The sequence below is a fragment of the Oncorhynchus gorbuscha genome, linkage group LG26 (assembly GCF_021184085.1).
Source record: "Oncorhynchus gorbuscha isolate QuinsamMale2020 ecotype Even-year linkage group LG26, OgorEven_v1.0, whole genome shotgun sequence".
Lineage (NCBI taxonomy): Eukaryota > Metazoa > Chordata > Actinopteri > Salmoniformes > Salmonidae > Oncorhynchus > Oncorhynchus gorbuscha.
In genome coordinates, this window is record NC_060198.1 from 31,215,056 (window position 1) to 31,229,041 (window position 13,986).

At 44.4% G+C, this 13,986-nt stretch overlaps 1 protein-coding gene across 1 annotated transcript; it reads right to left on the reverse strand.

The window, feature by feature from the left end:
• Positions 1–226: 226 nt before the first annotated feature.
• On the reverse strand, positions 227–2,843 carry igfals (insulin-like growth factor binding protein, acid labile subunit). Its single transcript, XM_046329999.1, has 2 exons — positions 2,713–2,843; positions 227–2,382 (listed from the first exon to the last, which is right to left on the reverse strand). Exon 2 carries the CDS (start codon positions 2,375–2,377, stop codon positions 575–577), a length of 1,803 nt encoding a protein of 600 aa, XP_046185955.1. The 5' UTR covers positions 2,378–2,382; positions 2,713–2,843; the 3' UTR covers positions 227–574.
• Positions 2,844–13,986: the final 11,143 nt, after the last annotated feature.

Below are 13,986 nucleotides of genomic sequence, written 5' to 3' on the forward strand. Positions count from 1 at the left end.
TCCCTCTGCTTAGAGTTCTGGACCATTATGGTACAGGAGGAAGTGTTTGCCTTGTGTACACACATGGTCCATCTGGCCCCTCAATAGCTGGGCCTCTGCACCTTTAATTGGTAAAGGCTGCTATTGTTTACCTAGGGCCTATATCTATATTTGGTTGTGTGACCAATTCCTTGTTGAGCAAATCTGTCTCTTAAATATTTATTCAGAGGACAAAAACAAACATGACTTGTGTTTATTCAAAGGAGGAGTTTAATAGTCACCCATTCAAAAGTGGACTGCTTTGAAACGTCCTAAAAGCTAAATGTACTGTACACCTTGTATTCTAGTAGGCTTACTTGCAATGTTAATGAACATTTCATGAAATATGAAACTAACTAAAAGTGTATGATGCAAAAGCTACATACTTGCAACATGTAGGGCCTAAATACCACAGTAGCAAAAATATTTTGTTACATTACATATTTTGAGAAATAATTAATATAGGCTAAATCATTGAATGTACAGGGAAAATTGTAGGCTAATAACAATTATTTTGAAATTATTGTCTTCCAAATGTCTGGCGTCTTTGACCCCTTCAACAGTTGTTGAAATGTTCGTTGCTGATATCCCTCAGGTCATGGCCAACCAAGCCTGGAGGGCTGTTGCATGTTATATTGTTGTAGATGGTGACAACAGTGTGGGGTTCCTCTCCCTCAGCCAGGGTTTCCACTTGCCGGGGCACCGTCTGTGGTCTCCTCAAGCTGTAGTCTCTAAGGGGAAGGACACTGCAGTCACATTTCCAACGGTTCCCTGTCAGCCACAGTTGGTGTAGGGTGTCTGGGATATCTGGTGGAATGCTGCTAAGAGCGTTATCTTTCAGGTTTAGATAGCGTAGCCTGGGCAGCAGCTGCATGGTACCATTGTGCAGGATCTCCAGCCTGTTAGCTGAGAGGTCCAGCCACGAGAGATGCTTCAAGGGCATGAGGGCCTCCGAGGGAAGTTGACGGAACAGGTTGCTGGACAGCAGCAGATAGTCCAGGTTCTTCAGGCCGTAGAAGGTGTGGGAGGTTAAGACCTCGAGCTTGTTGAATCTCAGGTCTAGTTGTTGTAGGCCCAAGAGTTCCACGAAGCTCTGGCGCTCCACCACAGAGATGTTGTTGTTTTGAAGAAAGAGTCGTCGCAGACCCGATAGTCCAATGAAAGCTTGGGTTGTGACCCTGGTCAGACAGCCCTTATCCAGGTGAAGACTGTGGAGCTTAGCGAGACCTTTGAACACTTGGTCTGGAAGACTGCGGAAACAGCTGCCAGACAGGTTAATGACAGCGAGGTGAGAGAGGCCCATGAAGGTGCCCATCCGGGCCTCCTGCACCTGGTTGTGCTCCAGCTCTAGAACCTCCAGGTGCCCAAGCCCCTCAAAGATCCTGTCCCCCAAGGCATGGATCCGGTTGTAGCTCAGACGCAGTTCTTCAAGGTACTGCAAGTCACGGAAAGTCCTGGGCCTTAGTCCACTAATGGAGTTGTTGGAGAGCCGCAGCACATGGAGGCTGTGAAGACCAAGGAAAGTCTCATCGTGGAGCGCTGACAGTTTATTGTTTGTGAGATCCAGCCATCTGAGGGACTTCATACCCACAAAGGCTCTGGGTACCACCGTCACTATCTGATTCTGAGCCAGGTAAAGCTTTTGCAGTTTGGGGAGCTTCATGAACACATTAGCCTTAATGACCTTCAGGTAATTTCCGGTGAGGTCCAACTCCTTCAGCTCGGTAAGACCTTGGAAGAGTTGTGGCTGTAAGTAAGCCAGCCTATTCCCAGCAAGAACCAGCTCCCTCAGGCCATGCAGATCATGGAACCCAGTCTCGGGCAACACTGCTAATGAGTTCCACCCCAAGTTGAGAAGCCACATATGTGGGAGGCCAGCAAACAACTTCTCTTCAATGCGGGACAGTTGATTGTTATGGAGACTAAGCGAGGCGAGGTTAGGCGTGTTCTGGAAGATAGTGCCCGGCAATGAACGGATTCGGTTGCGCTCCAGGTGGATGTGAGCTAGTGACTTAAGCCCTCTGAACACCTGGGAGTCAAGTGACACCAGCTGACCGCTCTGTAGATTCAGAAAATCCAAGTTGCTGAGATCCTTGAAGGCGGTGGCAGGCAGAGTGGTGAACAGGTTTCCATCCAGCCAGAGGGAGCGAGTGGAGACAGGCACGTCAGAGGGGGCCTGGGTGTAGTTGCGTGCGCTGCAGTAGACATTGAGCTCTAGACTGTAGTCGTCATGTAGACAGGTGCAGCCCTTGGAACAAGGAATGGGCTCCTCAGTAGGTTTCTCTCCCCCTGTGTCAGGGTCTGGCAACACCAGTGATGTCCCCAGTACCCACAACACCAGTAGCACAATTGTGTGCATAACAGCTGGGGGTAGAGAGCAAAGGAAGTAAGCTCAATGTTGGTGCTCCTTATCTAAAACTACATAATATGCTTATTCTCTTTGTAATTAACATGTATTTTCTCACATTTTAAGGCCTCCCTGAAAGCCAATAAATTAACATATGTACTCAGATTACTCAGATTTTACGTGAACCAACTTAAGATGAATAGTATAGGCAATGCCTAGGCCTATTTTCAAAATTATTATTATTATTTTTTTACTGAAAACATTCATTACTAAAATATGCAAAGCTACTATAAGTGTACATTCATTTCGATTATGTGTAATTTTAAAAGATTAAAGTTTTACCTTACCTTATATTTCAGCGATTTTGACTGAGGTAGACCGACAGACAGCCACACACTAAACGAAGGACGTGTGTATTTGTGTTTGGAATGGAAAACCTGCCTAGTCTTTCTAGAAAAAGTCAGACCCACTGAACTCTCAGAATTAACCTGTTCTTACCCTATGACCAGCATCATCATTAGTCTTTCAATGAGACTATGGTCTTATCTCTCTCAAATATATTTTTTATACATATACAAACATATCAGTATCTTTACAAGTACATTTTCAGTGAACATTCTTAACTATTTGATGTTCAAGAATTTAATAAACAAAATGCATTTTTTTCCCATGACCTCCGTTACCTCTTATCTCTCTATTGGTTCTTAGTTTTAAACTCAGATTTGTCATACTACAAAACATCATTAATACCGCAAAAATTCATATTATATGAATGTCTACTGTACATATGGTCTGGTGGTCTGACTTCCAAGTAGCCTTTTGCTGTTTACTAAAGCCAGGGTCCTTTCTCTGAGTACATTTACTGTAGATTTTGACTGATACAGACAACATGGCTGAGAGATAAGACAAATCTGGTGCAATAAACCTGTGCTGGCTGAAAAGTAGCAATGGCATTTTGAAATGTACAGTTGAAGTCGGAAGTTTACATACACCTTAGCCAAATACATCTAAACTCAGTTTTTCACAATTCCTGACATTTAATCATAGTAAAAGTTCCCGGTCTTAGGTATGTTAGGATCACCACTTTATTTTAAGAATGTGAAATGTCAGAATAATAGTAGAGAGAATGATTTATTTCAGCTTATATTTCTTTCATCACATTCCCAGTGGATCAGAAGTTTACATAAACTCAATTAGTATTTGGTAGCATTGCCTTTAAATTGTTTAACTTGGGTCAAACATTTTTTCACACGCTTTTTCAGTTCTGCCCACACATTTTCTATAGGATTGAGGTCAGGGCTTTGTGATGGCCAGTCTAAAACCGTGACTTTGTTGTCCTTAAACCATTTTGTCACAACTTTGTAAGTATGCTTGGGGTCATTGTTCATTTGGAAGAGCAATTTGCAACCAAGCTTTAACTTCCTGACTGATGTCTTGAGATGTTCAGTATATCCACATAATTTTCCATCCTCGTGATGCCATCTATTTTGTGAAGTGCACCAGGCCCTCCTGCAGCAAAGCACAACATGATACTGCCACCCCCGTGCTTCACGGTTGGGATGGAGTTCTTCGGCTTGCAAGCCTCCGCCTTTTTCCTCCAAACATAATGATGGTCATTATGGCCAAACAGTTATATTTTTGTTTCATCAGACCAGAGGACATTTCTACAAAAAGTACGATCTTTGTCCCCATGTGCAGTTTCAAACCGTAGTCTGTTTTTTTATGGCAGTTTTGGAGCAGTGGCTTCTTCCTTGCTGAGCTGCATTTCAGGTTATGTCAATATAGAACTAGTTTTACTGTGAATATAGATACTTTTGTACCTGTTTCGTCCAGCATCTTCACAAGGTCATTTGCTGTTGTTCTGGGATTGATTTTCACTTTTCGCACCAAAGTACGGTCATCTCTAGGAGACAGAATGCGTCTCCTTCCTGAACGGTATGACGGCTGCGTTGTCCCATGATGTTTATACTTGCGTACTATTGTTGGTACAGATGAACGTGGTACCTTCAGGCGTTTGGAAATTGCTCCAAAGGATGAACTAGACTTGTGGAGGTCAGCTATTTATTTTCTGAGTTTTTGGCTAACTTCTCTTGATTTTCCCATGATGTCAAGCAAAGAGTTTGAAGGTAGGCCTTGAAATAAATCCACAGGTACACCTCCAATTGACTCAAATGATGTCAATAAGCCTATCAGAAGCTTCTAAAGCCATGACATCATTTTCTGGAATTTTCCAAGCTGTTTAAATGCACAGTCAACTTAGTGTATTTTAACTTCTGACCCACTGGAATTGTGATACAGTGAACTATAAGTGAAATAATCTGTCTGGAAACAATTGTTGGAAAAATTACTTGTGTCTTGCACAAAGTAGATGTCCTAACTGACTTGCCAAAACTATAGTTTGTTAACAGGAAATTTGTGGAGTGGTTGACAAACGAGTTTTAATGACTCCAACCTAAGTGTATGTAAACTTCTGACTTCAACTGTATAACAAAAAGAGATTCAGGTTTGTACTTGCAATGTGCGTAAAAGCTCAGTATTAAGAGTTAGATGTTTTTTTGTCCGAATTTCGTCTTGATATCAGTGCACTGTAGCTAATCATTATCCCAGGTAAAGGGAAATGTAGCTGTTTCTTATCTCACAGCACACACATTGACCAGCAAACAGACTCTGATGTTAAACGTGGGTTGACTTTCACTTTATTCTCTTTCTCTGTAGCTTGGTTTCGTGAACTTACTGGACTACCCAGAACCAGACGTGTGCCTAAGGACGTCCAAATTCAATAAAATCTAACAGAAAACATGACCATTGGCTGGACATTCCTGGACTTTGACAGACTGGCAGTTTAAGAAAAGACATGGGTATGTTGTGTAATGCCTACTCTAATACTGGCAGGCATTAAATTACATTGTTTTGTCACACTGAACATTCTTGTCGCTAAATTATATCCTAAACCTTAAGTAGGTATATCAGGGTTTTAAGACGCAAAGTCATCATTTGTCACCTTAGGCTTAGTTCTCTGTTTAGCTCAACAAGTTTCTCCTTTCACAATGTGATTGTTCCATGATAGTGAACAACATGAGACTTGCCTGAAGGTTGTTAGAAAGATAAAGCATCCCTAATATTTAAGCAGTGTGTTTCATGTTTATAATTGGTGGTGCTATTCACTTCTTTCACCACTAGAGAACACTGCTGCTCTGTTACCTAGGCATATGAGACACGTTGAAGGAATCCGAAAGCTCACTTTCTCTGAAAGGAAAGACCCTTCAGCATACAATCCAGTTATCCCAATCAGTTTGTAGGTGTTTACATGTTTTGAGATATCGTTTTACTTTGAATTAGTCCAATAAGTTAGCCACCTTACCACATACACTCTGTCATGGCAATGTCTCATTCAAGTTTGATTCAGTGCTTCCATTTCTGCTCTAGCAGAGGAGGCCCTTGTTTGCTACAGCATGTCAAATTAAAATAATATGGAAGAACATTGTTGAGTTTTATGCTGTTAGAATGATTTAATGAGCCATCGCAAAAAGATATATCAGCTTATTTACTTTTCCTATTTTTAAGAAATGAAGGAATGGGTCTCATGAAGGTGTATAAACCCCTGTACCGGAGGGAAATCTCCCATAGTGCGTCTTTAACAATTCCTGCTCCCCAGACAAACACCTCTAATTGGCTCACTCCCCTGCACTCAACCAGCAGAAAGGTTCCCTTCCCAGGTCTGGCAGCACCGGGAGAACAGGAGGCGTCATGGTGAGTGACAGAGCCCCAGCTGCAGTGGCAGTGAATGTAGAGCAATGTCTCACGCTCTGCTGGGAGTCAGTGTTTATATACAGGAGGAATAGATAAACTCCTCAGTCACATAACTAGCAGTGGAAAAGTTGAGAACTTCCTCAGCAGTGGTGAACAGACCTGAAGGGCACCATGTCAGTGTGTGGTGGAGGATCCGTGCTGATAGCTACAATACCGCATCTTCCTTATATTTTTGTTATTCCTTCTGCTGCTCATGACTGTCTGTCAGAGAATGAATGCCTAGAGGGGCAAGTGCACTCTACTGCCTTCCAAATTCTATCCCAACAGTAGAGAATACTGCCTACCTCCGTTAGGCTAACTGTTGTGTAATCGTGCAGGCTGACACTGTTTTGAATGCTGGTTATGGAGCAAAGCTGTTATATTTTAAGATAGAGAAAATAATATTTTTGCCAGTTGCACAGACATTTTTTTTTGCAGCTGGCTTATTATACAGATTGTAGGCTAACTAAATGCATTATATGTGAGGCTTTGTAAGGGATTTCTTCCATTGACGGAGAGGCGGACCAAAGCGCAGCGTGGTTGTTTTGATTCATGTTTTAATAAATCACTTCACATGAACAAACTAACAAAAACAAGAAACGTAAAACCCAAAACAGGTGCAAAACACAGGAACAATCACCCACGAAACACTCAAAGAATATGGCTGCCTAAATATGGTTCCCAATCAGAGACAACGAAAATCACCTGGCTCTGATTAAGAACCGCCTCAAGGCAACCATAGACTTTCCTAGACAACCCTACTCAGCCACAATCCCAATACCTACTAAAACCACAATACAAAAACACACCACAAAATAAACCCATGTCACACCCTGGCCTGACCAAATAAATGAAGACAAACATACATACTTCGACCAGGGCGTGACAGAAGCCCCCCCCCTAAGGTGCGGACTCCCGGACACACATCAAAACAATAGGGAGGGTCCGGGTGGGCGTCTGTCCATGGTGGTGGCTCCGGATCGGGACATGGACCCCACTCCATCAATGTCTTAATTCCTCCCCCTCGCGTCCTAGGATAGTCCACCCTCGCCACCGACCATGGCCTAGTAGTCCTCACCTAGAACCCCGCTGGACTGAGGGGCAGCTCGGCACTGAGGGGCAGCTCGGCACTGAGGGGCAGCCCGGCACTGAGGGGAAGCCCGGCACTGAGGGGAAGCCCGGCACTGAGGGGAAGCCCGGCACTGAGGGGAAGCTCAGGCAGGTAGTTGGCTCCGGCAGATCCTGGCTGGCTGGCGGATCTGGAAGTGTCTGGTTGACTGGCGGATCTGGAAGTGTCTGGTTGACTGGCGGATCTGGAAGTGTCTGGTTGACTGGCGGATCTGGAAGTGTCTGGTTGACTGGCGGATCTGGAAGTGTCTGGTTGACTGGCGGATCTGGAAGAGTCTGGTTGACTGGCGGATCTGGAAGAGTCTGGTTGACTGGCGGATCTGGAAGAGTCTGGTTGACTGGCGGATCTGGAAGAGTCTGGTTGACTGGCGGATCTGGAAGAGTCTGGTTGACTGGCGGATCTGGAAGAGTCTGGTTGACTGGCGGATCTGGAAGAGTCTGGTTGACTGGCGGATCTGGAAGAGTCTGGTTGACTGGCAGATCTGGAAGAGTCTGGTTGACTGGCAGATCATGGCTGACTGGCGGATCCTGGCTGACTGGCATCTCTGGCTGCTCCATGCAGACTGCAGCTCTGGCTGCTCTATGCAGACTGGCAGCTCTATGCAGACTGGCAGCTCTGGCTGCTCCATGCAGACTGGCATCTCTGGCTGCTCCATGCAGACTGGCATCTCTGGCTGCTCCATGCAGACTGCAGCTCTGGCTGCTCCATGCAGACTGCAGCTCTGGCTGCTCCATGCAGACTGGCAGCTCTGGCTGCTCCATGCAGACTGGCAGCTCTGGCTGCTCCATGCAGACTGGCAGCTCTGGCTGCTCCATGCAGACTGACAGCTCTGGCTGCTCCATGCAGACTGACAGCTCTGGCTGCTCCATGCAGACTGACAGCTCTGGCTGCTCCATGCAGACTGACAGCTCTGGCAGCGCAGAACAGGCGGGAGGCTCCGGCAGCGCAGGAGAGGAGAAAGGCTCTGGCTGCGCTGAACAGGCGGGAGGCTCCGGCAGCGCAGAACAGGCGGGAGGCTCCGGCAGCGCAGGAGAGGAGAAAGGCTCCAACAGCGCTGAACAGGCGGGAGGCTCCGGCAGCGCAGGAGAGGAGAAAGGCTCTGGCTGCGCTGAACAGGCGGGAGGCTCCGGCAGCGCTGTAGAGGAGTGAGGCTCTGGCTGCGCTGAACAGGCGGGAGACTCCGGCAGCGCTGTAGAGGAGGGAGGCTCTGGCTGCGTTGAACAGGCGGGAGACTCCGGCAGCGCTGGAGAGGAGGAAGGCTCTGATGGCGCTAGACAGGCGAGGCGCACTGAAGGCCTGGTGCATGGTGCTGGAACTGGTGGTACTGGACCGAGGACACGCACTGGAAGCCTGGTGCGGGGAGCTGCCACCGGAGGACTGCTGTGTGGAGGTGGCTCTGGATAGACCGGACCATGCAGGCGCACTGGAGCACCGAGCCTGCCCAACCTTACCTGGCTCGATGCCCACCCTAGCCCGGCCAATACGAAGAGCTGGTATGTACCGCACCGGGCTATGCACCCGCACTGGAGACACCGTGCGCTCCATAGCATAATACGGTGCCTGCCCGGTCTCTCTAGCCCCCCAGTAAGCACAGGGAGTTTGTGCAGGTCTCCTACCTGGCATAGCCATACTCCCTGTGAGCCCCCCCCCCAATACATTTTTGGGGGTGACTCTCAGGCTTCCATCCGCGTCGCCGTACTGCCTCCTCATACCAACGCCTCTCCGCTTTCCCCGCCTCCAGTTCTTCCTTGGGGCGGCAATATTCTCCAGGCTGAGCCCAGGGTCCTTCACCGTCCAGTTCGTCCTCCCATGTCCAGTCCTTCTCTCGCTGCACCTTGGTGCGGCTACACTCCCCTGGTTTAGCCCAGGGTCCTCTCCCTTCGAGGATTTCCTCCCAAGTCCAGAAATTCTTGTTGCGCTGCTCCTGCTGCTGCTGTTGCCTGTTACCACGCCACTTGGTCCTGTTGTGGTGGGTGATTCTGTAACAGCTTTCTTCTATCTCCTCCTCTGACAAAGAGGTGTAAGCAAGGATCGGACCAAAATGCAACGAGGTGGTTACTCATGTTCTTTAATGAAAAAATGAACTATACATGAAATAACCAAATATACAAAACAACAAACGGACCGTGAAAACCTATACAGCCTATCTTGTGACAACAAACACAAAGACAGGAACAAACACTCAAAGAATATGGCTGCCTAAATATGGTTCCCAATCAGAGACAACGAAAATCACCTGCCTCTGATTAAGAACCGCCTCAAGGCAACCATAGACTTTCCTAGACAACCCTACTCAGCCACAATCCCAATACCTACTAAAACCCCAATACAAAAACACACCACAAAATAAACCCATGTCACACCCTGGCCTGACCAAGTAAATGAAGACAAACATACATACTTCGACCAGGGCGTGACAGGCTTGTATATAGCGCAGGGCTGTCGAGGGGAACCTAATGGCACAAGTCCCTTAAGATCACATGCAACAGCCATATTGTATGAAATCTAGCATGTCGACTTCCCTGGGATAACATATGCTGCTGGCATATTGGATTCTCCAGATGTAGGGAGCAGATAATAGGTATAATTTCATAAAAGAACATTACCATTCCGCCAGGTACTTTTGCATGATTATTGCAAGAGATGACATCAAACCAAATCCACTGACAAGTGAGAGGGGGCATAGAAGTTTAAAGTAATTTCCTTTCTCTTTATACAGGCTATGTATGTAGAGGGGCTAGAGTCAATGAATGTGTCGTAAAAAGTTGGTTTGCAGTAGATTGTAGCCTACAACTACACAGGTGAAGTGGAACAAGCTTATTTCTATTTCACAGTGATAGAACAGTACTGAATAAAAATTAAACTAGCGGCTTTGTGTGGAGCCGTGGGAGACATAGGCTAAGAAGAGTTTACCTCAAGGTAATATGAAATAACCATGGAACTTTTTCATTATTTCAGGGATTAATTGTATTATCGTGTTACAAAAAAAGTATTTTAATCGACTCAGAACATGAAATAATCCCCTCAAGATGATTTATTACTCTCCAAGGACAAGATTCTTCTGCCCTCAAGATAAGACTAATCTTCCCTGAAGATGTAGGATTATTCACTTGAAAAGGATGTTCCTGTAAAATTGAAAATGATGCCCCAACCCGTCTCAAAATGGAGAGAAACTGTCAGAAAGGGCCATGATCCCCATCTGAATCAAAGGTGAAGCATAATGAAGCTGTAGCACAGAAAATACTTTGTAGGAATGAACTAACCTGTATGATTTTAAACGCTTGAATCAGTAAACATTACTTTGACCCACTGGTCTGCTGTTGAGATGAGTCCATATCACACGTCATCTGTTGGGTACATCCCACTAGGCCTATAGGCATTAGATGAAGCCTGCAGGCCTCAATCTCAAACAAAATGACTTATTGGCACCAATGTTCCCTCTAGTGTTTTAGGGCACTGAGTCTTGTGAGCCGGAAACTTGAACCTTGTGAGAATTTTATGCAAATTCCGGCACTGATGTTCAGTGAACACTGAGGCTGTACCCTTACAGTTTTATACAGTAGCCAATAGACAGTGGCTATTTGAGCGTAATGTAGGCGTACCAACAAAACCAATGGAGCAAATCGCATAACATTTTTACATGAAAATAGCTTTTGATTTCTATGATAAAGCCTATATTTGGTGTTCAATGCAGGCCTACATTTTATGACACTTTCAATAACGTGTTTACATTATGAAGGGCTTGACATTGATTTTTTACTAGGGTCTGTTCTGTAATACTGTGGGACAAATAGGTGACTGTAAATTGCATTGTATGATGCAAGAAACCACTTTACAAAATAACAGTGATTATTATTACCAAACAGAGAATTAGACAATGTAGGCTACCTCTGCCTATTGACTTATTTGCAAATTCAAGCCTGCGTCAAAATACATCACTGCCCATTTAATTAAGACGTAAGCTTTTTGCCTGACTGGCTTTTCAAAGACGACTTGAAATGTAGCCAACATGTTTTGTGCTCTTGTAGGAACCAGTAACTCCCCAAGGCTTACCTATACTTATCTATAACTGGGCTAATAACTCGCTAACTAGCAAAGAATATCAACAAATGTGCACATGCGCGGCTCTTCGCTCTGATCTGAAAAGGGCATTCAATTGCGGGTAATTGAAAGGCCGCTCGTGGCCTACCCCCGCCAATAGAATTCTACTCCTTTGCGCTCTGGCTCTGCCTACAACAAAATCAAAGACTAAATCTTGCAAAGTTAGATTTGTTTTGTTTTGCTGATATAATGTTGATTCGATCACAGAAAAAAACGTTGATCTATATAGTCTAATCTAATGGGGCGAACTCAGTGAAGTTCAATCTCTTGCGTCTGGGTGCGGCCTGGCATTTCTTCTGCACAGCAGTCTTGGGGGAGGTGCGCGTTCTCGCACACGCGCAGTTTAAAGGGAACATTGATTGGCACTAATTCATTCCATCTAACTGGATGGAGGCAATTTTTCACAATTAATAAGAACAGAGGCCTTCCTTCGTGATACACATTCAAATTGACTCCCGGTTAGCGGTATGAAAACGTCTGACAGACTTATCCATTCAAGAGCTCTGAAATGTCCAGCTGTGTGAGCCAAAGCCATTTGAAACATTCGTGACTGGAATCATGCCATTCAGCCTCATGCTCGGCTTGGGAGGTTGATCATAGCGCAATGAGAAGGATTGTGACTATGTTCTCGTTCATGATTTATTTTTGTTGTTACCACGCCAAGCTGATTGCTGGTCAGATTAAAAAGGGGATCCACACAACCCTATTCAATTAGGAACCCAATTCATTTGGGAATTTAATTGGTCAAATGTAGCCCACTTTGAATCCATGTAAGCCTTAGCTAATACATTTCTCACATATCCTTTCATATCCCTTGGATGATTTTATCCCTTGTCACATGCTGTAACCTCTGCCTCTGACCATTAGGCAATCAATCAAGCAGCGTTGATAGAGGCATGATTCAGAGAGCAACAATGAACCCAAATCTGAGGTGTGATCTTTTTACATTGATGCTGATTGGTGTGTGGTCTGTCTGATTTTTAGAGAAAAAAAAGAAATATGCCTTTCATACAAGGTTCCAAACCCTCTTATCGGTTTCCTAGGCATTCATTCACCCCAAACCTGTCCACACAATGCAAACTCAACCAATGGATGATGGGAGATGGACGTATCTGTACAAAGCATTGAGGGTTGGTATTAAAATGTGTTTTTATAAGTAGGCTAGACTGATTGAAATGTTCATTAGCACATTAGCAGCTGAGTTGATATTTAAGCCTCATATCGGAAACCCCCCCGACCCACTAGTCAGGGTATGCCCATGATTACTCACACTGTACCTCCACTCTTCAATACCCAGAATGTCTGTTGAGTACAGGAGGCTTCGTTGCTCTCTGCTTGTTGGGTGCATAAAACACAAAATGTTATGCTTAGATACGCATACCAATTAGATGTATTTATTTACCAATTTATGTCATTTTATTCAATAGTGTCCTATGCTCATAGGCCTTAACGTAGTTGTGGACAAGCTGTGTTCTATGTTAAATGGACATATGTTATAGCGCTGCTGGGTATGGTACATGGGTTGGTAAGCAAGGTATTTGTCTCAGGGGTAGTTGGGATATGCAAAAAACACATTTCACACTCGTACAGGTTACCCCTATTTGGCCTTTGATAATAGTCCATTAGAGAGTGATTCATTTTGTGAGAATCTAGCCTCTAATAACAGTGTTCTTATCTTACCTCTGTCATGGTGCTGCAGAGTTAATGGAAAAACCTTTTACATTAAAGCACATTTTTGTAGCATTGTCCACAAGAGCCAACTCCCATTTAATATAATAATACAATATAGTATAATAATATACAGTATATCACAAAAGTGAGTACACCCCTCACATTTTCACTTAGGGGTGTACTCACTTTTGTTGCCAGCAGTTTAGACATTAATGGCTGTGTTGAGTTATTTTGAGGGGACAGCAAATTTACACTGTTATACAAGCTGTACACTCACTACTTTACATTGTAGCAAAGTGTCATTTCTTCAGTGTTGTCACATGAAAAGATATACTCAAATATTTACAAAAATGTGAGGGGTGTACTCACTTTTGTGATATACTGTATAATATACATAATATAATTATGTCATTTAGCAGGCACTTTTATCCAAAGTGAGTTACAGTCATGTGTGCATACATTTGACATATGGGTGGTCCCGGGAATAGAACCCAAAATTCTGACGTTGCAATTTTTTATTATTTTGATTTAATATTTTATTTAACCAGGTAGGCCAATTGAGAACAAGTTCTCATTTACAACTGCGACCTGGCCAAGATAAAGCAAAACAGTGCGGCAAAAACAATAACACAGAGTTACACATAAACAAACATAGTCAATAACACCAAAGAAAAATAGAAAAATCTATGTACAGTGTGTGCAGATGTAGAGAGGTAAGGCCCTAGAGGCGAATATAATTACAATTTAGCATTAATACTGGAGTGATAGATGTGCAGATGATAATGTGCAAGTAGAGATACTGGGGTGCAAAAGAGCAAGAGGGTAAGTAATAATATGGGGCATTAGGTAGTTTGGTGTACTATTTACAGGTACAGTGATCGGTAAGCAGCTCTGACAGCTGATGCTTAAAGTTGGAGAGGGAGATATGCTG

What these genes read in the sequence shown, in the direction of transcription:
- igfals (XM_046329999.1), bottom strand. Translation starts at nt 2,377, where the DNA reads ATGCACACAATTGTGCTACTGGTGTTGTGGGTACTGGGGACATCACTG.